General features: G+C 38.7%; 1 protein-coding gene across 4 annotated transcripts in view; it reads left to right on the top strand.

Moving 5' to 3' along the window:
• The window catches only part of MAP3K1 (mitogen-activated protein kinase kinase kinase 1), an 82820-nt gene that overhangs the window by 3079 nt on the left and 53918 nt on the right, over positions 1 to 25823 (top strand). The window contains exon 1 of one of the 4 annotated variants that reach the window (XM_053590302.1): positions 5437 to 5604. The exons of the other annotated variants lie outside the window; for them this stretch is intronic. Coding sequence (XP_053446277.1) covers positions 5507 to 5604 — 98 coding nt within the window. The 5' untranslated portion in view covers positions 5437 to 5506. Of the gene's footprint in view, positions 1 to 5436; positions 5605 to 25823 lie in introns of those variants that run through there. 4 annotated transcript variants of the gene reach the window in all.

Genomic DNA, 25823 nt, shown 5'->3' with positions numbered 1-25823 from the left:
CATTTATTATTTAAAAGTTGCCCCCCAAACTTTACCTAACAATTGCAATCAGTGTAACCTGGCTTATTGTACCCTCAATGAATCCCCAACAATAAAAAAAATAATAAAAGATTAAAGAGAAAAAAAATAAAATAAAAGTTGCCCCCCAAGAAAACCTCCTAAAAATTATACTCCTGCACTGTAGCATGACAATATGGAGACGAAAGGAGATTTGTGACTGTTGTAGTTTTCTGTGCGCACTTGCACGTGAAACTTAGTTATGCTCCTGTTTCCTGCTTCTGCGTTGATTGGATTAAAACTTTAGAATAACTCTTTGAAAGCGATTGTTACTACAAATGAACTCCAGATAAAATATTTTAACCCTAAATTTGTAAGATTAATTTTAGTTATTTACATTAGATGTGAGTTTTTGGATACAGTAAATAATTGTGAAATGTAAACATTTTAGTCATCTTAATGAACTGTGAATATCGTAGAAGAACAATCACTGTAAAAACAGTATGTAGAAGTTGTATAGTGTTGTCTGTTGACAAAAAATAAGAGGACTAAGGTGGAAGCAGATAGAATTCAAGGACTGAGTAATCCATGCTTAATATTTGTGTTTTATAACCTAGGTTTTTTCCAGTCTTTGCTTAAGGGATGGATTATAATTGCACATAATGGGCTAGTAAGCATAATCTTTTTCTAAAAATTAATATTGTTAGCCAGAATATTGTTGGTTCATTGCAAATGTCATATGTAAAGTGATCCCCCCCCCTTTTCCTTAATAGCAGGGTTGAAATTCATTTGAATCTGTTGGTATAAAAGTTTGATTATGGGGAAAAGGCTTTTTTTTTTTTTGGTATTTTGTTTTGTATATTGATTATGATACTTCATTATTTACCATTTAAAGTCTTAGAACAAGGAATTTAGTAAATTCTAAGTTGAACTTTACATCATTTTACTTTTTTAAGCAATACTTCCAAGAGGAAAATCTAACACTAATTTTGAGGTATTTTTATGTTTCTGTAATAGTATTATCAGCCTGAAGACCCTTTCTGTCTAAGGGGCAGAAAGACATTTTTTTTTTTTTTTTAGAGAATTCTGTGATTTTTGATTTTAGAATTTTTTTCAGTTTCTGATTTTTTTGGTTGTAAGAAGTGTAGAGAATACATATGTGAAGTATATGTTATATAAATAATATGCCTATTAAAATAGAAGATTTTACGTTTGTTCCTCTTCTCCAGGGTATGGCTGAAATGAGTGAAAGTTTTGTACCTATAAGTGGCGCCCCAGGATTTGGAATTTTTCTTTATGTTATAGAATTTAAGGGCTTTTTCTTCCTATTTACTGTCTTTGAAGAAAAATTACAGTGTTACTCTCCATTGAACAGTCTATTGTAAGTTTGGTAGATATAATTACTCCATCCTATTTTTGTAACTTAAAAAAACCAAACTATCAATTTGCTGGCCCCATGAAAGAACAAGATATGCTGTACTTGTTAATGTTAGTTTTTGTTTAAAACTAAAGATATTTCATAGGCTGCTTTTATCCTCATATAGCCCCGAGATTTCACTTCCTTTTAGAAGCTGTTAGGCTACAATATAATTTAGTGACCTTTACTAGAAAGGAGACAAAAGGACATTATTACCTAAAAGTAAGTATTTTAAAAAGTTAAATTGATGATTTTATAAAACAAATAGAAGGGGTTACATAAGTGACCATGAATTTGTAAATTTTGTAGTTATGCATTGTCCCCAAGTTCCATTTTAAATCAGGTAAGAAAATTATTGCATTCTTCAAAGATTAACCTTATTAAATATAATTTTGGAAGAGAAATATCAGAGCTAGAATTGTTGCCAACTTTTGTTTTCTTTTCATATCTGATTTTGGCAAGAGTGACTGGTTAACCAACATTCCTTCATATATGATTTCCAATACACTATAATAACTCCATTTTGTTAGATTCGAAAAACAGGAAGTAGCCCTGTTCATTGATATTCTTTCGCATCTTCTGTAGCACCTCAAGCATAATATGTTGCATGTCTGAGAAATGGTCACTGACTTGTCAACTTGAAAATTTCACAATGTGAAAAGAAAGGAGTATTCTTTTGATTTGGACAAGAGAAAGAAAAAATAAACCAGCTACAGCTTGCCTAGGCTGAGTCTGCTGATCAGTTCTTGACACTGGCTGTGTGCATTCCAAGGGAAGAAATGATAGGGTGGCAAGATTTTTAATGTGGAATGGATTGCCCTGAGGGAAAATAAGGGGCATCACAAAGTGTTCTGAGTTAGAAAGCACCTCTTTGTAACTTTGTACCCCATTCCTCTTCCTAGGTTCAGGGGTATCTCTTGGTACTGAAGGCAATGGGAAAATGTGTGGTGGAAAACAATAGTCTCCGGAGGCTGCTTCAGAATTACATATGTATTGCACTTCTAACCTTAAAATGCTTTGCTTGTATCAGACATACCAAGTATATTCCTTATATTTGGTTGTTTTTCTTAGTCCTGGCATCTTTTTAGATCCTAATTCAAAAGTTAGACCAACTTAAAAATGTAAATAGGTAGAATATTAATGTGAGGAAATGTGCAGTATTAGGAATAACCCAGGGCTGTCTTCAATAAGAAATCATTTTAAGAACATTTTTAATCAAGAAGGAAATAATCAACCTGGCTTATTGTACCCTCAATGAATCCCCAACAATAAAAAAAAAAAAAAAAAAGAAAGAAAAGAAAAAGAAATAATCAGGACTGGAATTAAAGTAAATGGTTCTTTACAAAGCAATTACATTAGGCAGGTTCTCTAATTCAAATTGCAAAAATACAAGGATTTTACTTGTGGCTTAAAACATGTTCACTGAGCATACAGATGTACTTAAATATCTTCTGTATAGTCACCTTCCTTCCTTGCCTTCCATGTGTCAGGCAAATTATATATAACATCTCATTTAATCAGTACTGTACCCTTCGAAGTGCTGTAATTCCTGTTTGTAGGAGATAACTTACCTGAGATAGTAAAAGTTCTATGATCACACAACTGGAAGACATCTGGGATTCAACCCCAAGTTAGTCTGACTCCACAGTTGATTTCTTTCCACTTCCTCCATTTTCTTTTTCAATTCAGTAATCAAACTAATTAATGATTTTTAAGGAGAAAGTTGTGCAGGAGTTATGATATGCTGCTAGCTACATCTCTTCCCAGTGCTGTCTGTCTGCTGACGTGTATATAATTCCCACCTTGCTGTAACCTGGTCTTATGCACGTGATACAGTTAAACTGTATTTAGTTCACCCTACCATGTCAGGCAAAGATGATAAATGATTAGTTTTGGATGTGTCTTGGATTTATTGATTTTGCTATATTAATGATAAGTGAACGATAAAGAAGCTGCAATCAACACTACTCATCTTAATCATTAAACAGGAAGAAACTTTCGGTATTGCTGGACTCTACCGCTTTGTTACTGTTTTAGATTTCAGTCATTCAGTATTTATGAACCCTTACCAGGCCATGGTCTGGTGGTAGAGAAAAAGATGGTCAGTGCACAGCCTCTGTTTCTGTGGGTGGAGTGTAGTATGAACGTGTTCCACAATTCCGTGTTAAGTGCTGTAGGAGAGATCCATGGTTAGTGCTCTGAATCTCCTCTCCAGCACTCCCTCTATATTCCTGTGGTGAATCCACTTACACATACTCTATAACTTTCTGAAGAATTAATTAGTTTTTCAGGTCAGTGTTTAAGAGATTCGTCCTTATCTTCTGCTTTTACATCTGGCCTGCTAGTTTTTGCCCCTTTCTTTTGATTTCTCTCCCTTCTCTTGGGACAGATATATGCTATGGTTTGGGGTCACAATAATGGGAAAAGAAATCTGGATACAGAATAGTTTCAAATTATTTCTGTCTCCTACCTTAAGAGGAATATATACAGAACTGCAAGTTCAGGCATGCCTATCTTTTTTCTTGCAAGAGAAAATTAAAGTGAGGGTATGGGGAGCAAGAAATTCAGTATCTGCCAATGCTAGTTCTAAAACTCAGTCTTTATTATTAGTAACAGCAACTCTGCTAGTTATGAGAACGTAGGGAAATGTAAAATACACTCTAGGGCATAAGATGATCAATAAGATAGCCTTGTCTTTATTTACTCCATGGCGTGTCACAGTTGATACAGGTATGATTGGAATGAAAGGGAGTTCTGTATTGTTAGTGACGGACTCCTTAGGAATACCAGGCTGGTTAGTTTGATTAAGGTGATGTGGGATGCTAAGGAGAATGGTTGAAACTCACAAAGTATATGTTTCTGAAAGTATAAGTCTGTCACCTGGGCATTATTAATGAGGCCATCAGATATCTTGAAGACTGAAGGAAGTCTGTGGAGCCGCATGGCACAGCTTACACAGCATTGTAATTATTGCATTAACTAAATTCACTAGGTATAGATACATGATGGTGGGTGTGTGTGGAGGAGAGAGAGGGTAGATAAAGAGGGTAGATGCTAAGCTGTAAATGGAAGCTCTGCTCTTGACAAATAAATGTTAATCATTACCCTTCCTTCTGTCCTTCTGTCCTTCTGCCCTTCCGTCATACAGGGTCATATGGGATCTTGCTGTATTGCCCAGGCTGAATTAGAACTCCTGGGCTCAAGTGATCCTTCTGCCTCAGCCTTCCAGGTAGCTGGGACTACAGGTGCTCACCTCTGTACCCAGCTTTACTTTTCCTTCTTGCCTAGTCATTCAAGTGATATGTCATCCAATAATCTTCAGACTGGTCTAAGAGCATTCTGAGTACTAAATACCATCTCCCAGCAGCTAGACTAGTGTTTGACACCCATAAATACTGGTGCGTAGGAACGTTACCATGAATTATTAAACAGCTTTCCTAAAGTAGTTATTTTGAAATTAGTGTATCAGAAGATAACTTACTGTATGTAATATGATTTTAATTATGATCTAGCTAAAGGCAAGTTTTAATAGTAAGAGTTGCTTTTTAGGAGTTTTTGTACATTTCCTAGTATTTGGTAGCAGTAATTGGTATTTAACAAGCAGCCATTGATAATGTTGACCAATTTTATATAATGGAAAACTTATAATAAGTACATTTTGATGACTAAGTATAGTTACAAAATAGTTAGAGCTATGCTCAAACTGTCTAATATTGAGAGAATTGAGTTCCTGGTATTTGAAAGTATGTAAGTATTTCAGTTCATGGGTAAGACCTCCTGCTTTTCTTATTAACTATGGCAGTTCTTCCTTGGCAGCCCATCTTCAAGCTCCTGAAGAGCTGGGCTCAAGTGATCCTCCTGCTGGTAGGAGCAGGTAGAAGATTGCTGATAGGAGATCCTTGGGGTTGTCCTAGCCTTTCGTCATTCTGTCTCCTCCCTCACCCCAGTATCATTAAGGCCTTAGATGAGTTACTGGCCATTCATTCACAAATGATTGCAGAATTTTTTTCCTAGCCACGACCTCTGCTAAACTCCAGACCTGTCCTGACTACAAGTCCTTCCTTACTCGGATGTCTAAAACCAACCAAGTTCATGATCTTCAGAGTCATCCTCAGACACCTCCTGTTCCTCTCCACAACTCAGCGTCAGTCCATTCTCAGGGGATCTGACCTGGCACACCCTGAGCCCAGGTGCGTGTCCTCCGTCCTGCAGACTAATGTGGTTGCCTCCTCCCTTGCTCCCCTTACCCTGCTCTCCAATCCACAGCCCATGCCATGCAGCCAGAGCGATCATAACTTCCTCCCTCCAGAAATTAAATTAAATTGTAAAACTTTCACATGGTTGTTATTTGGATACAGACCAGAGAATGCTTAACATGCCTTACCAAGTCCTTGCCTGGTCAGTTCCCTGCCTGCCTCTTCAGGCCCATCTCAGCTCACACTTGCCCTTGTCTGCGGAATGGCCTCCTTTGAGATCCTTAAAATCACCGCACTGCCTCCTGCCATAGTGCCTTTGCACATTCCCTTTGCCAGGAGCACTTTCTCTCTAGTCCCCACGTCCCCTTCTCATTGATGAGATTCTGACTCATGACACTTCTTTTGGGACGCCTTCCCTGATCACTCAGACTGGCTTTGTAGCAATGTCTCTATTGTCAGTGCTATGATTTTAGATCTGTTATCTCATTTAATGAGTGACTGCGTTCTCCAGAAAACCATAAGACTGAGCGGGAGGGTCTGTAGCTGGGACCCAGCAGCTAGCAAAATGCCTGGCACACACTTGGTTAATATTTGTTGAATAAATGAATGAGAGGGGCAATAGCAAGTTTGAACTAGTGGGTCATCTTTTCTTCCCCTTTGCTCAGATGTAATTTAGGTGTCTCCAAATTGTAGTTTTGTAATATATGCACTGGGAGGTATCTGGACTTGTAGACACACTTAGTGCCTTGAGTGAAGGGGGATGGCTTAGTGTTGCATAGAGAAAACAGCCTACTACTTTATATATGTAAAATAAACTACTACTTTATATATGTACATGATTCTTCTGTTCTTACTAAGGAGTTGAATATGTATATATGAATGAGCACACACAAAGTTGTCATGCGTTAATATAAAATTATTTGTTTTTTTCAAGTTCTCAGAATGTTATCTAAACTTAAGGTACCATCGCTTCTCGGCCTTTTGGCTAAGATCAAGTGTAAACTTAAGGTACCACTTTTAGGATCTTGTCTTAGTAACCTTACTTCATCCAAAATTCATTTGATCATAATTCAGCTTGGGATAGAGGTTCACATTTGCATTAAAGAAAAGATTTGCCAGGCAAGTACAATGTGAGAGTGCAGGAGCCAAGAACCCATGTAACAGAAAACGTCTTAAAGTTTACTGGTGGTAACTAAACCCAGTAACCTCCCTTATCTAGAACATGGTTAGCACTAAGAAGTAAGAAGCAAAAGTGCTCTGAGCAGCCAGAAGACCTGTAACAATATCTATGCTTTGAAGTTCTTTGATTTTACACTTAGAAGAATTCCAAGAGCATTTTTTCATGATTGGCACTTATTTAAGATGTCCTTGTAGTCTTGTTCACTTGGTGTTCCTAACATGCAGCAATTAAAAGCAGCCAATTAGAAGAGAGAGCAGTGTGAGTCCTGTGAGAGGCAGGTTACCTGAAGGCAGCAGTGTCTGTCGGGAGAGAGGGGAGAAGAGGACTTTGAAACATTGCAGTTGGGAGCCACCTGGTGTTGGTACAGTTAGTTCTACCTGGGTAACCTCTACAGTTAGAATTTTATTAAACCACAGTACTATTCAACATTACTTTTGGGGCATCAGTTTTTTACTGTAAAATTAGTGATATTGAGACTATACACATTTATTTTTGTTTATAATGGTAACTATGGCTCATTATTAAAAAATTGCCATGTTACTATATACTTTGTGGATTAAAATTAGAAGCTTATATATTAAGGAAAAAATTTACTTAAGATCATTATAGAAAGTTAATTATCATAGAAAGTATTATCATAAAAAGTATTATTATAGAAAGTATTATAATCCTTAAAGTGGTAAACCTCTAAATTACTGGAAGATACAGTGTTGTAGCTTTGATGACACTGAATAAATAAGGTGTGTTTCAGAATTACATGAAATTGGATGCTGCTAATTAGAAATTGTCTTGTGAATTACCTGAGTGGAAAAGTTGTTTTGCTTTATTTATTGGCCTGAGTAATTTTTATACCTTGCATTTTCTTTAAAATAGGTGATAATCACCACCATCAACACATACTGACTTATTTCCTGGTTAGGGTGAGGAGTCATGCTCTAAGCACCAGCTGTGTAGCATTGACCAAGTTCATTACTGCAAGGCTTTTGGTTAAATGAGATGTTTACTTGCAAAAACATTCTTAATGTCTACATATTGTAAGATGGTTCTTGTGTTTTGAAATAGGCATTTCGTAACTTAGCATGGCTGTGTGTGTTACTTATTTTCTGGATTTCTATTAGTACTCTTAAATCCTTTGGGGGTAATAAGCCAGGTTACTTTTATTGAACCTTAGATTTTAAAAAAGGTGTGATAGGGGCGGCGCCTGTGGCTCAGTGAGTAGGGCGCCGGCCCCATATACCGAGGGTGGCGGGTTCAAACCCAGCCCCGGCCAAACTGCAACAAAAAAATAGCCAGGTGCTGTGGCGGGCACCTGTAGTCCCAGCTACTCGGGAGGCTGAGGCAAGAGAATCGCTTAAGCCCAGGAGCTGGAGGTTGCTGTGAGCTGTGTGATGCCACGGCACTCTACCAAGGGCCATAAAGTGAGACTCTGTCTCTACAAAAAAAAAAAAAAAAGGTGTGATAGATTAATGTAGATACTAGTATTCCTGAAAAAGCTTTAGTGTTTAGTGTCAATGTATTTTGAATTTTTTAAAATGTGTTTCAAGTATTCCAGGGCACTGGCATCACTCTGCTGTCCAGCTACATTGTTACAATGTCCTAATGGTATTTCTGGGATTCAGAATTTATAGAATTAAACTTCATTAATTAAGTGATTGGACAGCAAAACTTCTGGATTTGAGTAACAAAATTTTTTGAAACAGCAAAGCTTTATTTTGAAAAATTTGTTTTAAAAAAATTAGCTCTGTCATTTAACAAACAAGACCATACTGTGCATGCTGCTACTATACAATTTGCTTTTTTTCTTTGCTTTTTTTCTTAACAGTATTTTGTTTTCTTGGTGAACACAGAGCTATCTTTTTAATGACTGCATAGTATTCCGTCATGTGACAGTCATTAAATAACTGGTTTCCTGCTTTTAGACATCTATTACATTGTTTGCTTTTGGTTATTACATTAAGCTTCAGTGACTACCTGGTACATGGATTTTAGTTCTGTAAAATAAATATTCAGAAGTGAAATTGATGAGTCAAAGGGCATGCATATTTTAAAAGTTGATTATATAGCTAAATTGCTCTGTAAAACATGATGCCAATTTACATTCACCTCACAGATTGTGAAAATGCCCATTGCCCATATTGTCAACATTGTATATCATGAATCTTCCATTTTTGCCAATCTGGTAAATGAAAGGTGGTTTGTCATTTTAATTTTCAATTCTTAGTTTCTTAGCATCCTTGTGCATCTTATACTGATGGTCAATTTCATACTTCTTTTGTCTATTTCCTTTCACACACCAGAGAGCATTGTTACTTTTTCTTATTGATTTATATGCTCTCTTTGTATATTAGAAATAAGCTGTGGCCTTTGTTGCAGTTGTTTTCCTCTGCTTGTCATGTTACGAATTAAAACTTGGATTATGGTGTTTTTCCATTAAGAAGTTTTATGTTTTTGTTTTCAAATTTCAGTTCTTTCCTTCATGACTTCGGTGTTTAGGGCAGGTGTAAAAAGGCCTTCCAGAGAGGCAGTGCTGTCTTGTGATTAAGAAAACAGAGTTTCACCACTGTCAGGCAGTCTTAGAAATTATTTTACTTCTTTGCACTTCAGCTTCTTTCACAGTAAAATAAAGATAATAATAGTATCTACTTTAGAGTTGTGAAGACTGAAAGGGTTCATGTTTGTGTAGCTCTTAAATATTGCTTTGTAAATTGTGAACACTATATAAGAATAGTTATAATTATTCCCTACTGCAAGACTTCTAATAGTATTTTTATGGGATTTTAAAAGGACTTTTGTCTCAGATCCATTTGAAGTTTAAGGGGTGACTTAGGGCTCTAACTTTGTTTTCTTCAAACGGTTGCCTAGTTGTCCCAGCACTATTGAATAAAAATATTTCTTTTTTCCCCTGAATTAAAATGTTTTAATTCAGAAGTTATAAAGTACATGTACTGTACCTTTGCTCTGTTTTTTGCTTCAAGGGTCTACATTCCTAAATAACCAAATTTCAAGTTTCACAGAAGGATTAAAGGAAGGCCAGTCTTTGACCAAAAAGGAAAGGATATGGGATATGTCAGCTTATCATCTATGTCTTTGCTTAATCATTCTACTGACATTTTGGTGCCTAAAATGTATTGGTTTCTGTGGCAGAATCCTGCATGCATCTGTCTCTGGGCTCGTTCCTCTAGGAGGGCCAGCGTGGCAGGCACTGCAGCTGTGAGATGTCGGAACCCTCAGCTCTCTCTGTTGTTTTCCTTGCCTATGTAGGTGAACACTGCCACCATTTCCCTGATTTCTCTGCTCTTACTCCTTTGACTTTCTCGCCTTCCACTTCCAGTCCAGCTCCTTCTATTGTTGCCTCTCTCCTGTCAGCCTTAGAATCGGCCCACTTTTCTCTGTTGCCACGACTGCTAACCCGGGGTCAGGCTGTTGTCAGCCTTTTCCTTCACCTCAGAATAAAGTCCCAACTGCTGGATGTAGCTCAGAAGCCCTTGGCCATCCGACTCTGCTCCCCTTCTAGAACATCTTGCTCTAGATACTTGGTACCACACTCATCTCTTTATTTCTCCAACCGACGCTACTTCTTTCTTAGTGTGCTGAATGCCCTTCCCTCGTCTGGAACGCTCATTCCGTCTCCGTGAGATTTTTAAAATATGTTTTTGTTCCCTTTGCAGCAAAGAATTATTGATATCCACTAAAAATATATGAGACTGTTTGTAGAAGTCAATATTATATTGTAAACTCCAAACTCTTTGGTTTAGAGGTGTCCAGTGTGCTGCCTGTGGGCCATGTGGATTATGTGAGGCCCTTTTGCTTTTCGTAGCAGCAGATACCACAAAAATTATTCATGCCCTCCCCTTTTTTAATCGGTGTGGATTTAACGAGTGGCCTAAGACAACTCTTCTTTCATTGTGGCACAGAGAAGCCAACAGGTTGGACACACCTGGAAGTTTCTCAAGATTTGAGTTAGATTTGCCACTTTTAAGCAAAGTTGTTGGTTTTTTTTTGGTCATGTAGTCATCTCTCTCTGACCAATAGTGTTTGGTGTTTAAGGAGGTGTTTATAAAGCACACTTTATTATAAAGTGAATCAAATTTTCTTATTAATTTGTGTTAAAATTTCAGAGGCATAATCTCAGGAGAAACATTCTGGTACCCAGTTATATGCTGCTGTCCTTGAGAATGATCCAAGGCCATGATGGCATGGGCTTCTTCACAAGGTTCATGTCAGCTGCCAGGCCTCCACCGACAAGGTCCTAGCAAGCTGAAAAGTTACAGATAAATGAGCACATGAGATGTGTTCACTGAGTGGGGTCACTCAAATCCCTTAAGAAGGGTGCTCTTTCTAATGAAGCCACAGAGCGGAGAAGTAAGCATGCCTGGGTTAATGTCTGTGGGCAGTCGTGCTGGCACTCCTGACAAGTATCATACTTTCTGGAAACACTCCTAGTAACTCCTGTGAACTGGGCACCAAGGTGCTAGGGACCCAGCAGGGAGGAAATCTCCATCCTACAGCCAGTTTACCTGTGGTTCAGGGCCCCGGTCAGCTGGGCATGGGGGAAGTGTCGGGCGGGTTCCATGGGAGTTGTGAGGTAGAGCACTATAGCCTAAGAAGTGTAGGGAGTGGAATAGGTGAAAGGAGCCTGTGGGAGGTGTGTGGCCTGGGTGTGGGTGGAGGACACACAGGCCTAGACATCAACAGTCATAGGACCGTGTGGAGAGCTGTGGGTATAGCTCAGGGTCCCCCGTCTGAATGGGGGTGGTATAGATCAGGTTCAGGTACCCAGCTGGGGGCAGAGAGAGAACCAGGCAGAGTCTTATATTGCTCCCAGCCAATTCTTAGATCTCAGTGCTTAGGACAAAATAAAAAACCTTTGTAGCTGGATAGGTAACCACAGTGTGCTAGAAAGTAGGTCAGGAGGCCCAGAGGAGGAGTTATGTTAGAGCTAGGGCAAGATAGTGTGAGGCCCAAGTCTGGGAGGCCTGGGTCTTGCATTTCCAGCATCTTGCCATAGTTTCAGACATTCACAGGTTGGGAAGTGTTCTCATGCAAAACAGATTGCATCCACTCTGGTTCTGAACTTGGTTTTGGAACTGCATATTTCCATCTCAGAGATAGTACAGTGTAATGATTAATAACCTGGGTCCTAGTCAGACCTGTTAGCTCCTTCCTATTAGATTCTGGGGAAAGCACTTCTCTGAACCTCAAATTTCTCATCTTTAAAATGGGTTTAGTGTTGGTAATTAAACAAAATAATGAAACATGATTCTTGACCCAGAAAAGTATTGTTAATCATGAATAATACTACTATTTACTATTTATATAGTAAATAACTATGAAAACTCACTACTTAAACCTTTAGCCATACAGATGAGGATAAGGTTAAGAGGCTTGCTCAAGGTTGCCATGCTAGTTACCTCTAGTTTAGCAAAGGTAGTGTGTGTAGATTATGTATCATCTTAATAACAATTCATTTTTCCCTGTTACTTTGAAATGATTTACTAGAAAAATAGATAACTGCAACCTTCAAAATTCTGTGATGTGGGATAAAACATTTCATCAGTAGTAGATAGATCAGAGTTCTCATCTCTATGTGACGTAAGGGAGGTCTCCTGGGTCTTATTTCTCACCTATGAAAAGAAGACTTTGACTTCCATAATCTCTTCGTTTCCTTCAAGCTCTAGCAACCTGCCAAAAATTTAACTTGAAAGTTATTTCCTGCAGCCGCAGTTAGTTGTAATTATTAAAACAACAATTCGTTTTTTTAACTTGAAACACTCATGGAATTTTACACTTGGGTTACCAACTACACAGAGAAATACAGATAAAGGGCAACAAAGGCTCAGAACAAAAATCAAATTTATTAAACAACATTGAGTGATGAGAAAAATACTTTTTTTTTTTTTTTTGTAGAGACAGAGTTTCACTTTATTGCCCTCGGTACAGCTCACAGCAACCTCCAACTCCTGGGCTTAGGCGATTCTCCTGCCTCAGCCTCCCGAGTAGCTGGGACTACAGGCGCCCGCCACAACGCCTGGCTATTTTTTTTGTTGTTGCAGTTTGGCCGGGGCTGGGTTTGAACCTGCCACCCTTGGTATATGGGGCCGGCGCCCTGCTCACTGAGCCACAGGCGCCGCCCGAGAAAAATACTTTTTAATAGCTTATAACTATGCTGATAGAATATTATTTTGCACAGTATAGAAAAATTAGGGCAAAATAACTAGCATGTGTGTTTAGCAAATTCTACCTATTCTTAGGGACCAATTTTGAAAATAACTTTAAATCTAATTTTTGGTAACTTTACTTTTAAAAGTTACCTTTTTCTTCAGAACGTTAATTGTATATAAAGGACATTCACCAGGGATAACCTGTAAGCATAGCAGTCCTTTGATTTTTCTCTGTGTTTGTAAAGATGTTTTCATAAGCACACATATGGATGCATTTTTTTTTTTTAGCTGAAACTTTAAAAAGGCATTACTCAGTGACGCTTAGTTGCATTGTTTAATCGTGAAAATTCACATTTATTTATATTTTGGGGATTCTTTCCACATAAATTGGACAAGAGTTGGCACTTACTAGAAAATGTAAATTTTCCTATGAAACCTTTTGTTTTTTTTATTAATCTAATTTGGGGTTCAAGTTCTAGGAAATTATAACTTTGAAGTAGATTTGAAAGAAGACTGTTTTGCTGATTTAATCATTATTATTGTACCAACTTGAATCATATTCACACAAAAGTTCTTGCTCATTGCTATTCTTTGTATATAGAACTGAAACTGCTAATTCATTGCTGAGCACACGAACATTCAGGAGTAATTAGTTTTTATCCTAGATTCCTTTTCCTGCTTCCCCCAGTTCTGCTGTGACCAGGTGTGCAGATTATTTATTTGGGACACATGTTATGCTATGTGTCTGCTACTCGTGATTTCCAGATAAGGCCATGCCATAAAGGCATAAAGTGCTTTTGTATTTTGGTCGCTTTAGCACCACTCTCTAACCTGTTGTGACTGGTTATGATAGCTGGCTGTAGGTTGCGTCACCAATAAATAAGGCAGCTAAACTGTCAACTGCACAATGCAAACTGAAATCATCCTGCAGTTCATAAGTGGATAGTAGAACATTCCCTCTACTGCAAGAGGATTTGCTAGGAGAGTTTTAAATAGTGCCAAAGACAAATGAGAACAAAGCCTTCCCTTTTTGGGCTCAGGTCCAAAAAAGCAGTTTTGGCATTAAAGAGAAAAGGTTTATGCTTGAGAATAGTTTGGCTTTCTCTTCTCCCCTCTTACTCCCTGGAGCAAGTTTTGGTGATAAAATATAAAACCATTAGTGTCTCAAGTCAGCTTATCTCTGAATCCAGCAACTTGCTAAAGAAAAGTGTTCAGAATTGTGTTGTGTGATGTAATGCTTCATTCTTGTTGACTGTTCCCCAAAATACTGAATGTCACAGATTTTAATTACTGAAAACAAATTAGTAAAAATTTCTTATCTAAGTAGAGGAAATCGTTGGCCACACCTAAGCCAAAATGAAATGGTATTTTTCAAGTTCAGTCTCTCTTTTTTACTTCTCCCTCCCTTTCTTTCCCTTGAACACATACACATATCACCTCCCCCCAGCCCCAGACATATACAGATCTTGCTGAAGTATTGCCTTTTCACTCCTTGCTGCCAAGGGACTGGGTGTCCAGGATCTTGAGTGAGCCAAACTGCTTACACTGAATTCTGGGCTGTAGCAAGGGTGCTTATGTGCTGGTGCACTCATGCTTTCTCCTGTAAATTCCTGGGTGCTTTATTAAAAATAAATCTCATTGTATAAATCATTTATTGAGCATTGATAGACTTTGGGTTTGTAAGTGAATGTTACCCATCTGCTTTATACTTTCGGTTACCTATTTCATACTTTTACTCCTCGAGTGACTTACTGTTTTCATACTGTTACGTTACCTCTGCTGCAGCTGTATTATTTTGTGGGTATTTAGAGCACAAGAGCTAAATTTTATACCTGGGTCATTATGAAAGTTTTGAGATAGACAAAAATCAGGAAGCTGAATCCATGCAGATGGAAAGAGATGAAGCCCTACCAGCAACACGGATAAGCTGGACAAGTTGAAACTTACACAGGTGAATCAGAAATAATAGACCATAACACAGTCTGTCTCAAAAGCGTCTTAGTAATGTACGTATTGGCCAAAGATAAAATCTGTCACAAAAGTTAGCCTCTTAAAAGACATAAAAAAATTTATGCTGTCAGTTACTGATTTTTTAATACCTAATCTAGGATTGATTTTTTTAACGTCCTATGGGAAATTGCCGCATTAAATGCATTGGTAACAGCACTTACATGTTTTGTAAAAAGTTTTTGCTTAAGGAATATAATATATTTAAAACGTTTATTCATTCCTTCCCAAATATTTAGGCAGCCACTTGTGTCTAATCTTTTTGGATACAGTATTTTTTAAACCATTAAATATCATTATTTTGGCATTCCATCTCTGTATTCCACAACTCTTTTACCCATGAAAATGGGTTTAAATTTTGAGTTTTTTAGGATCATTTGTGTCAATTTGAAGTTCAGAGACCTTAGTCAGTGCAGAGACGTATATCACCCGTGATTCCCACCTAGGGGGTTAGGAATGGGCTAGAGATCAGCAAGAGGGAAGGTGGCTAGAATCAGTCTCGGGGCCCAGTGAACTACAGAACCGACTTGGGTTTCTTTTAAGTTGGTAGCCTTTGATACAGAGGAAAGTAGGGCACAAAAGACCTGGCCACCCTTAATTTCTAAGTAATATTTTCCTGTCTGTTCATATTACTCATTTTTAAAAGACAGGCATTTAGCTTGCTGTTTCAGAAATTGGTAGCACATTAACTTCTGCATTTATTGATGTTTAGAATCACTGTTTCTTTTAGAACTTTAAATATTACAAAACCCTTTGAACTCTAGTTTATTTCAGGATCTCTATGATTGCTTTTGGAGGATTAATGCAGAAACACAGAATGAATTCCATGGTAATTCTTTGACCTCTCAAGAGTCAAGTCAGCCTGCTTTATGTGAAGGTGGGACAATGTAGGTTACTCTTTGAGAACCAAAATTATTCTGACACTAAACTCCAGTTTCCTTCACTGTTTCTGTTCAAATGAAAAGCCTAATCAAATTGCAGCTTAATTTCAAGAGTTTAAACATCCCTTATAAACATATTTGATTTCTTCTTTCCCCTTTTAGCTTTTAGAGAGGGATTTCCAATTGTCATTAGTAGGAAGACGTTTAACCTGCTGTCTGAGTGCTTGTTGTGGTGTGGACTAAGTGTAGCCTTGGCTCAGGCTCATGAGGCCTGTCTCCAGTCCTGTCTTGCCACTTCTGCAGGATTTTGAGTACTTTAACCTCTTGAGTTTGATAGCCCTCACCTGGAAGTAGAAATAATACCTTTCGTACTTACAAAATTTGGGAAGAGCAAATGAGATGATACATGTGAAATCAGAAGGGTATGGACTTACGGTCACAGCGTTTTAGAATTCAGAAGGACAACCTCCTAACTCTGAGTAATGGAAGTGGTATTAGGGAGTCTCAGCCATTGTTGGCTGAGAGTTTTCCTACTTCAGTGCAGTGCTGGGTCTGGGACCAAGTCTGGCTCATCCTAGTTCATTGTCATTCTCCTGCTGTACTTGGGCTGTTTGGAATAGCAATAATAGTTAACTTCCTCTGTGCTTGGTACTGGGCACATTTCTAGAGATAGTCTCATTTAAGCCATCCAATATCCTTATGAAGTCAACTGAAGTAAGTGCAGTTTTGATTCTTGTTTTACAAATGAGGAGCACCTTCGCAAGGCAGCCACACAGCTAGTGGGCAGTGAAGCCTGAATGTGGTCCCCAGCAGTTTAACTCCAAGCCTTCTTTCTCTCTTAACTTTTATAATTACCTTTTATGCATATTGTTGTGGGGTTTTTTTTTTTCTTCTTTTAAATAGGGAGATAAGTTCGAGTTATGTCAGAGCACAAAGTTTCATTATCTTGTCTTGGAAATTATTCATTTCTTTGTCTTTGCTTTTTATCTGTTCTTCACATAGCATATGAAGAAGTCATATCTAGTGTTAACTTTAAATTATCTGGTTAAGCCTTCCAAAAATCCAGAAAGCATCAGTAAGAAATTGTAAACATTTTCGGTTGTATAAAGTTCTTATAAAATAACGCAAACTGTAAACACAAAAAAATTTAGACTTCATTGTTTTTGCTATACTAGAAAGGAGGCAAATCTCCAGGCTACAGATGGTGTTGAATTCGTTAATGCTCACGTTTTCTTCCCCAGCAAAATTAGAGATATACTTGGTGTGCACATGCATTAAAAGTGATGATCATTAACACTTTGGGAGAGCTTTACAAGAGTGTTTGTCCAGACCCTGCCTCACAAAGGCGTCATTCCTCTTGTTGGTTGGTGAGAACATGTGGGAAAGTCAGGCGGTCTACCCAGCTTTACAAGGTGGTAAGGGGAAGGGTGGAAAGTGATCCACCACTGTATTCAACACACTCCCTTTTCAGCCCCCTTCTTAGCTCACACCTGAGTGTCCTTGTCGCAATCCCAGGCAGCTTTCTTGGGTACTTAAGGTATTTTAAAATTTATTTCTTTGCAACTAGTCATAGCTATTAGAGGTCTTTATAAATGGGTGGGGGAGCTAGTTTTTATTTCCAGTGATTTTAAATTTAAGCTCATTGCAGACTTAAGCATTCTTTTAATTGTTGGTAATGCCTATTTACTAAGTTGAGTAAAGAAAATAACATCTGGGGGTGGCACTTGTGGCTCAAAGGAGTAGGGAACAGGCCCCGTATACTGGAGGTGGCGGGTTCGAACCCGGCCCTGGCCAAACTGCAACAACAGCAACAAAAAAAAATTAAATTTAATGAAAAAATAACAGATCTAAGGCCAGGACCTAGAATTCAATTGTGCCTACGTGGACTTCAGTTCATTTATTCTTACTGACGTTTGTTCTCTACTAGTGAAATGAGTTAACAAATATCTGCCTGTCAAGTGTGGGGCCTTTATTTTAAGTTCAGCAGGCACTTTCCTTGATGATTAAAAGAGCTTAGTGGCTCTGAGAGAATGCAGTAATCTGCCTGACCCCTGTGCCTTCCCAACAAAGGAGATTATCTTTTAGTTTATAGAAAGGTTACTCAGGTAAAACTGCAATCTCCTTCAAGACAAGATAAATATCTTTGCCCTTAACTGTGTTTTTTACATTTCATTATTTGGTTTTTCTTCAGTAATAATTGTTTGCCACACCATAAATCTTTTCTGTGAGCTGCTTGTGGAAACTTAACACTGCGTTACTCACTTCAACTCACTGCGTGTTTACTGATAGACGTTACTACGTGTACACTGCTGTGATTGAGACCAAGACGTGCCCAGGTAAACACTGGCATCAGGTCATGAGAGTTTAGATCTTGTGTTCTCTAGCTAGTGATTGATCACTACTGGGCAGGTTCATGAGACACTCTTGGAAAAAACTGAGGTTCCACCTGAATTTGACAGTATTCATGTGTATGCTGAATATGAGGACAGATTAATGAATGCTGCCTATCAATCGTACTTTTAGGGTACAACTAATGTAGACAAAGAAAAAAGATGAAAGAAATACTGTTATGCAAATACTATGCAGCATTAAAAAAAATGGAAATTTTACCTCTTTCATGTTTACATGGATGGAGCTGGAAAATATTCTTCTTAATAAAGTATCTCAGGAATGGGAAAAAAATATCCAGTGTACTCAGTACTACTATGAAACCAATTAATAATCACTCACACTTTCATATGAAAGATTAATCACCAACTATAGCCTAGGATGAAGGAGGGAGGGGAAGGAAGGGGGGTTGGTTGATAGAGGGAGGGTTAATGGGGGACCACACCTATGGAGCATATTGTAAGTACAAGTTGGATCTATCAGGTGTAGAACACAAATGTCTTAATACTGTAATTGGGTAAATGAGGTGAAGGCTATGTTAATTAGTAGGATGTAAGCACTCCAATTTGTACAAGTAATCAACACATTGAATCCCACAATGGCATAAATGTATTCATGATCTATGCACAAATGAATTAATTAAAAAAAACCTCACATTTGAAATCCCTTCATTTGATTATATGTAAATTATACCTTAATAAATACTCCATTGGAGAGAAAAAAAAAGAAACCTCTTTTAATTAAAATGTGAGTTGACATTCCCCCAAATTATAAAGGATGATTCAGTATGAGGGTCCTAAAAATGATTATTCTGTATAACATATTTTGTTTATATACAGCTTTTAAGAAAAGAACTTGAATGTAAAGTAAGATATGCTTAATATTGTATCTTGCATTAATAGTAGTCCACCTTCGGCATTAAAGTTTCATGCCTCTAATGTTTTTTTCTAATGATACCTTTGGTCAGTTGAACCCTGGGTTGCTCAGAATCTGGCATAAACTGAGGATTGAGAAATGAATGCATAGTTCCTGCAGGCAATCTTAATTCCTTGATAAGTAGGCCCAGGCTCAACCTTTGACAGCGTAAGGGAGAAATTTTAGCTCAGTTTCCTCCCTGAAGAGCACCAGTATTTCCTGAAAGAGAGAGGAGAGGATCCTGTGGAGGAGCCCAGGGCGCTGGGGACCGGAGACTCAGGCCCGGTGGGCTCAGCAGTAGCACCAGCACTGGGGAGGGCTGCAAAGGCTCCTCTCAAAGCAGCTTGGTGGAGTGGGGGGGAGTGGGAATAAAGTGACCGCACCTCAGTGAGGGACAAAGAGGGATGTGTGGGAGCACAGGCTACCAGGGAGGAGGGACAGGGGAGAGAAGTGGAAGCCAGAAGGTACAGACACCGAGCAGTTAGGGGTGGGTTGGTTGGTTTTGTTTTAGGACAAGAAGAGGGGGAAATGTTTCCAGGTTGAAGACATGGAGCAAAGAAAGGAGGGAGTTTTATTTGTTGTTCAAGTCGTGAGCATGCTTTTCTGAAGCGTTGACATTTCTCAAGGAGGCAGAGGCTTAGAAGGGTTGATTGATGGTTAACTGGAAGCCAGTCTATGAGGAAGAGCTTACCATGGTTCATGAAATAGGAAATTTGTAGATGACGTTCCCTATATTTCAATTAACTCTAGCTTGTGTTGTAACAAAACATTCATTCCTCAACAGATTTATTAAGAATTGGTTATGTGCAGGCCCTAGGAATACAACAGTGATAAAACAAAAAATTCTTTTCTCATAAAGATTACATTCTAATGGTGTGTGGCGCACCTTTTTGGGGGAAGGACACAATTATAAGAGGGACTTTACCTAACAAATGCTATCAGTGTAACCTGGTTCTTTGTACCCTCAATGAATCCCCAACAATAAAAAAAAAAAAAGAAAAAGTACATTCTAACAAAAACATGGCTGTAAGTGTGCGTACAACCCATTACCTGGTTTCTACTTGCATTTCTCTACCCCCTTCATAATTATTACTTTCAGATACCTCATGGAAATACTGTCCTTTTCCACATTTTAGCTAGGTCAGCTTGTGTGCCTGAGTGGTGGCCAGATTTCAATGTTCAAGGAACAGGTGTGGTTTAACACCTGGGTTGGTAATCCAAGAGTACTTTCTTGGTAATCATAAAATGTCAGTTTTAAAATTAGTTTTTAGAAAAATAACTAAGTCTGTTTAGAAATACCCCTGTAGATATTACTTGTCTTTGTGCATAATGACGGGCTTTCCTGGATGGAAAGCGGCAGAGGTATGGCTAACACTTGGGCGTTTGTGCTTCCAGTGGAGGATGACTTTAGGCAGATATGCGGCTACTTGGGTAGCCGTTGTTGCACTCCCTAAGCAGTGTGTTGAAGTTTTGTCTGTGTATTTGAATGTCATATTGTGATGGTAGAGTTGTTGAGAACAACTGCATTCAGCTTGTTGAACGTGCAGCAATCCCCATTTGAAAGCCAGAAGAGAGAAGGGGACCCAGAAACATGCTGTGCATCTGGCCGTGCTAAGTAATGCTTACTCAGAACAATGAGCAGACTTGATTCAAGTCTCAAGTCTTATGGTTTACCTTAATTCAGTTGAATTGTATATTTTAGTTATCTTTATATTTTTAACATAAAACCATCATAGGGCCACCCCTCACAAATCTTGGAGTAGAATTCTATTCGTGCTATTTTTCATGCCCGTGTTTTGGTTTCTAGTGTATCCTGCCAACTGCATCCCTCACCTGAGGTAAGGAGAACCCAGGTGTGAGGAATCTGGATTCCGAGTCCTGGCACTGCCCCTTCATGGACAGCACCTACTCACTGGCCCCTCAGCTAGTTCCCCAATAGGGTGTAGCCTCATAGCTTTTGTTTTTCCCCTCCAAGGCATACAGTCAATGGGATTTTCTTCAAAGCATTTTATTTCTACTAACCACAGAAAAATCAACAGCCATTAGCAAAATTACAGACAGGGCTATGTTCTAAAGTTATGGGAAAGTTTGTTTTCCCTGAAATATAAATGATCTAAACTTATGGTTCTTAGCTTCTTTCACTGACCATCTCTTAGTGTTCTCCTGGGGTTGAAATTTGTCTTTTTCCCCCGAGAGTGGTGTTGGGGCTCTCTCTACAGTGCCTCCAGTAATGGAGTTTTGGTTCACACAAAACCCCCTGTGACACTTATTTACATCTTAGAGATCTTTCTGGTGTGGAGGTTCATATTGGAAAGGCCTTGCTTCCTCACAGCCTGCTATGTACAAATAGTGGGCATTTAGGAGTCAGTACTGCTGGAATAAAGTAAGACAAAGGCCTTCCCATGAGTAAAACGCAGTCCGAGGGGAAAGAGCAGTCTGTTCTTGTATTCAGCACAACTATTGCCTGCCTCCCTTCTGCCAAGCTTTCTGCTTAGAGCAGGAGACTTAAAGTTGTTTCTGTCCTCAGGGATCTCATAGTCAAGTGTTGGTAACATAAGTAAGAAGCCATTGTAACTGTTATTTGCTGAGTGAGGACTAAAGGAGATTTTTTTCACACGGAGTTATAGACTGTAACCGGTGGATGAGGCTGAAGGCAGCATCTGAGGCAGTTTCTCCAAAGAAGCAGGTGACCCTAGAGCTTGAGTAAGGAGCTGCAGGGTATTAAGGCCAAGGGATGTGCCTAAGGAAAGCTAGATAAATTTGGGGTGTTATTGTCATTTTTTGCTACTTCTATATGCTGAGTAAACTCACATTTTATTAACTATCAGCCTTGTTTTCATTTCTTAATTTAAAAGTTTCGAGGTTGATACCTTTAGTCCAGTATCAGCCAGAATGGTAATAAATAGTTACTCTAGTTAAAAAGAACATTCCTATGCATGCCTATGATAAAGAGTTGCAGTCATGTTTTAATATACTGAAATAATATAATTGCTGTATTACAAGTAGTTTTTTTCCTCATTTCTATTGAGATCATTCTTTTACATTTGAAAACTTTGAAATTAGAAAATGGTTATGATGAATGTCTTTAGAAGCATATACCAGGTACAGTCATAAGTCAAAACCTGCCAGTTTAAAGTAAATGCAATTATTTGGTTCTACTAAATTGCAGCTTTTGCTATAGTGAAAAGAAATGGGCATATTTATGAACAACTCCAGGATCTCATTGAAATGAGGAAGACAATATTTAGGAAGACAGTGATTCATACTATATTTAGGACAGGATGTTGGAGTTAAAGTGGCTTCTCTTTCAAGTGATTAGTGGGCAGATGACATCTTTAAGGGAAGAGTGCCACCTACCGAATGAAGGTTTTTTTTCCTTCCCTCCCATTCAGTTCCTAGAATCTTCTGTTTCACTTTGAATCCTTGGTGTCTCCAACTGTGTGGTACAGTTAACTCCTATAAATAGGTAGATTGTGGCAAACAGTGATCCCGTCTTCCAGTAGAGTGAGTAAGGTAGCTAGGATTTTCAGAGGGAATTTGTTTTTCTGAAACCAGGTACATAAAATCTAAACATAAGCATGAGTCAGCACTTGGCAAGTCTCAGAACCTTCCATCATGTTAATGTATGCACTGACCCAAAAGGTTTTTGGTTTGTTTTAGGCTAGGTACATGGACATTCAGTGAGTAGGAATAAGTGAACAAACATCTGAGAAGAAACGAACTACAAGTATTCTAAAAAAAAATTGAAGGGGACTGAGAAGCATATGACATTGGTCAGATCTGCTGAAGAGGCTTGTTTCTCCTAGGGGATAATATTAGTACAGAGCTCATTTGATCACAACTTGGCCATAAAAAACTGGAGGGATTCCTGAAGTCAAGTTGCAAATCCAAAGACCTACTTCAGAGTAATCCGTATGGTGCTTTTTTGGTAGTTCCTGACAGAATATATTATTTCATCAGTGAAAGGTTGAGAACACCAACACCAGCAAACACACTAGTGTCAGAATTAAGGGACGTTATTTGAGAGTTTCACATAGTTATTATTTTGAGTATATTGGAACATTTTTGAAGTTGTGGCTCAATTTATTGCTAGACGTCAGTCATCTCCAGCTTTTTCCACTTGTTGATTGGATTGTGCAAGTAGAGAGTGATGTTGGAGAAGGTGGACTGTATGCTAACTTGATTTATACTTAAGGATACAGATGAATTGTACAATCTGTGAGGGATGGTATTAAGATCCTGATGTGAAAAAAAATTATATAAAATACTTGAATTCACTCCACATAAAATGTTTATGCTTTCTAAACCAAATATGTCAAATTTGTGTCCCTAAACACCAGGTGTTAACCAAAGGTGAGTCACCTTTTTTCCCTCCAGTTTATAAAGTACAGCTGGCCCTCAGATAATATTGTTTCATTCAGCATCCTTTTGTTGATCAGGACTACTGTCTGTGTGCAGTTAGCACATTCTCCCAAGTCTCTGTGAGTTTCCTCCAGGCTCTGGTTCCTTCCCACGTTCCAGAGGTGTGCCTGTTATGTTCATTCGTGTGTCTGCATGGTCCCAATGAGAGTGAGTGTGGGTGTGTGAGTGTGCCCTGCGATGGAATGACATCCTGGCCAGGGCTGGTTCCTGCCTTGCACTCTGAGCTATGAGGTGCAGGGATAGGCCTCAGCCACCTGTGACCCTGAACTGGAAGAACTGGATGAATAATTATCTTCCTTGTTAATATTTTTAAGTGTATATATAATTCACATTTATTTTAATGTTTAATGGTAAAAGTGTTTTCGATCTTTAGAAGTTTGGTGATGTTCTTATGACCAGAAATATGCCACGGAACTTAACTCTTATTTATGGCAGTTAGCCTAGTGTCAAATTGGTTTCAATATATCCTTCTGCTTAAAGTTGTGGTTTCTTTCTTTTTTTTTTTTTTTTTTTTTAGAGACAGAGTCTCACTTTGTCATCCTCAGTAGAATACTGTGGCATCATAGCTCACAGCAACCTCCAGCTCTTGGGCTTAGGCAATTCTCTTGCCTCAACCTCCCCAGTAGCTGGGACCACAGGTGCCCGCCACAGCTCCTGGCTATTTTTTGTTGCAGTTTGGCCGGGGCCAGATTCGAACCTGTCACCCTCAGTATATGGGGCCGACGCCCTACTCACTGAGCCACAGGTGCCGCCCTAAAGTTGCAGTTTCTAAGAACCCATGAAATGACATTAAGTGAGGACTCACTGTATACCTTGCCAGTGACATCTACTCATGTTCCTTAAACATTAATTGGCTGAAAAGCAAGTAAGCAAGTATTCTCTGAAAACATTATAGTTTTTTTCATCTTTTATACTTCATTTTTTTATTTTTTGTTTTTATTAAATCTTAACTGTGAACTGATTCGATGCACAGTGTGAAATGCTTACATTGAACTGATTAAAACAGCCATCACAATTATATTCTTTTCTTAATAGTTTTGAAATGCTCCATTGCATCACGCAACATTAGGTGAGGTCCCCCCAAATACCCTCCCTTGTCCTGGCTCCCCCGTCCCCTCCCCTCCCCTCCCCTCTCCTTTTCCCTTCAACTTTCTGGACTATAGTCATGTTTTACCATTCATAGGAATGTATAGGTGATTCTATATTAAATTCATAGTAATACTGAGTACATTGGATACTTTTTCCCCCATTCTTGAGATAGTTTACTAAGAAGGACGTGTTCTAGCTCCATCCAGGTAAACATAAAAGATGTGAAGTCTCCATCTTTTTAATGCCTGCATAGAATTCCATGGTGTACATTTACCACCATTTGTTAATCCATTTATGGATTGATGGGCACTTGGGCTGTTTCCATGTCTTGGCAATTATGAATTGGGCTGCAATAAACATCCTGTTGTAAAATGATTTTTGTTCATCTAGGTATCTACCTAGTAGAGGAATTGCAGGATCAAATAGTAGGTCTACTTTTAGTTCCTTGAGTGTTCTCCAAATGTCTTTCCAAAAAGATCATATTAGCTTTCATTCCCACCAGCAGTGGAGACGTGTTCCCTTCTCTCCACATCCACGCCAACATCTGTGGTTTGGGGATTTTGTCATGTGGGCTCATCTTACTGGAGTTAGGTGACATCTCAGAGTGGTTTTGATTTGCATTTCTCTGATGATTGAGGATGATGAGCATTTTTTTCATGTGGTTTATAGGCCATGTGCCTGTCTTCTTCAGAGAAGGTTCTGTTCAAGTCTCTTGCCCACGTAGAAATGGGGTTATTTGTTCTTATTGATTAGTTCGAGTGTCTATGGATTCTAGTTATCAGACCTGTGAGGTCTGTGCATCACTGCCTGTTCTCTGCGCTCGGGTTCCTGGTCTACCACATCCCAGGGCAGCAGTAGGTGTAAACCACACTCTTCCATTTACTTCCCAGCAAATGACTTGAAGGTCACATGGCCGAGTGCACTTCACAAGGGTAGTTTCACAGTGGCCTTCAGAGATCACAGTGGAGGATGATAGAAAGTCTTTTCCTCTGTCAGGTGTGTGAAGTCCGTGTCCGATCTTTGTGCCTGGGGTCTGGGTCTACGCCATTGCAGAGCACCAGCAGGTGTAATCCACACTCTTCAGTGTTCCTACAAATCTGTGACCCTATTCATCAGCTTCTCAAGAAGATACTTGGCCCTGTTCCAGTGATTGTCTCAACATTATAGTTT

This window comes from Nycticebus coucang, chromosome 1 (assembly GCF_027406575.1).
Source record: "Nycticebus coucang isolate mNycCou1 chromosome 1, mNycCou1.pri, whole genome shotgun sequence".
NCBI classification, from domain to species: Eukaryota; Metazoa; Chordata; class Mammalia; order Primates; family Lorisidae; genus Nycticebus; species Nycticebus coucang.
Note: the sequence above shows the minus strand (reverse complement) of the source record. Positions and strands in the feature narration are given on the sequence as shown.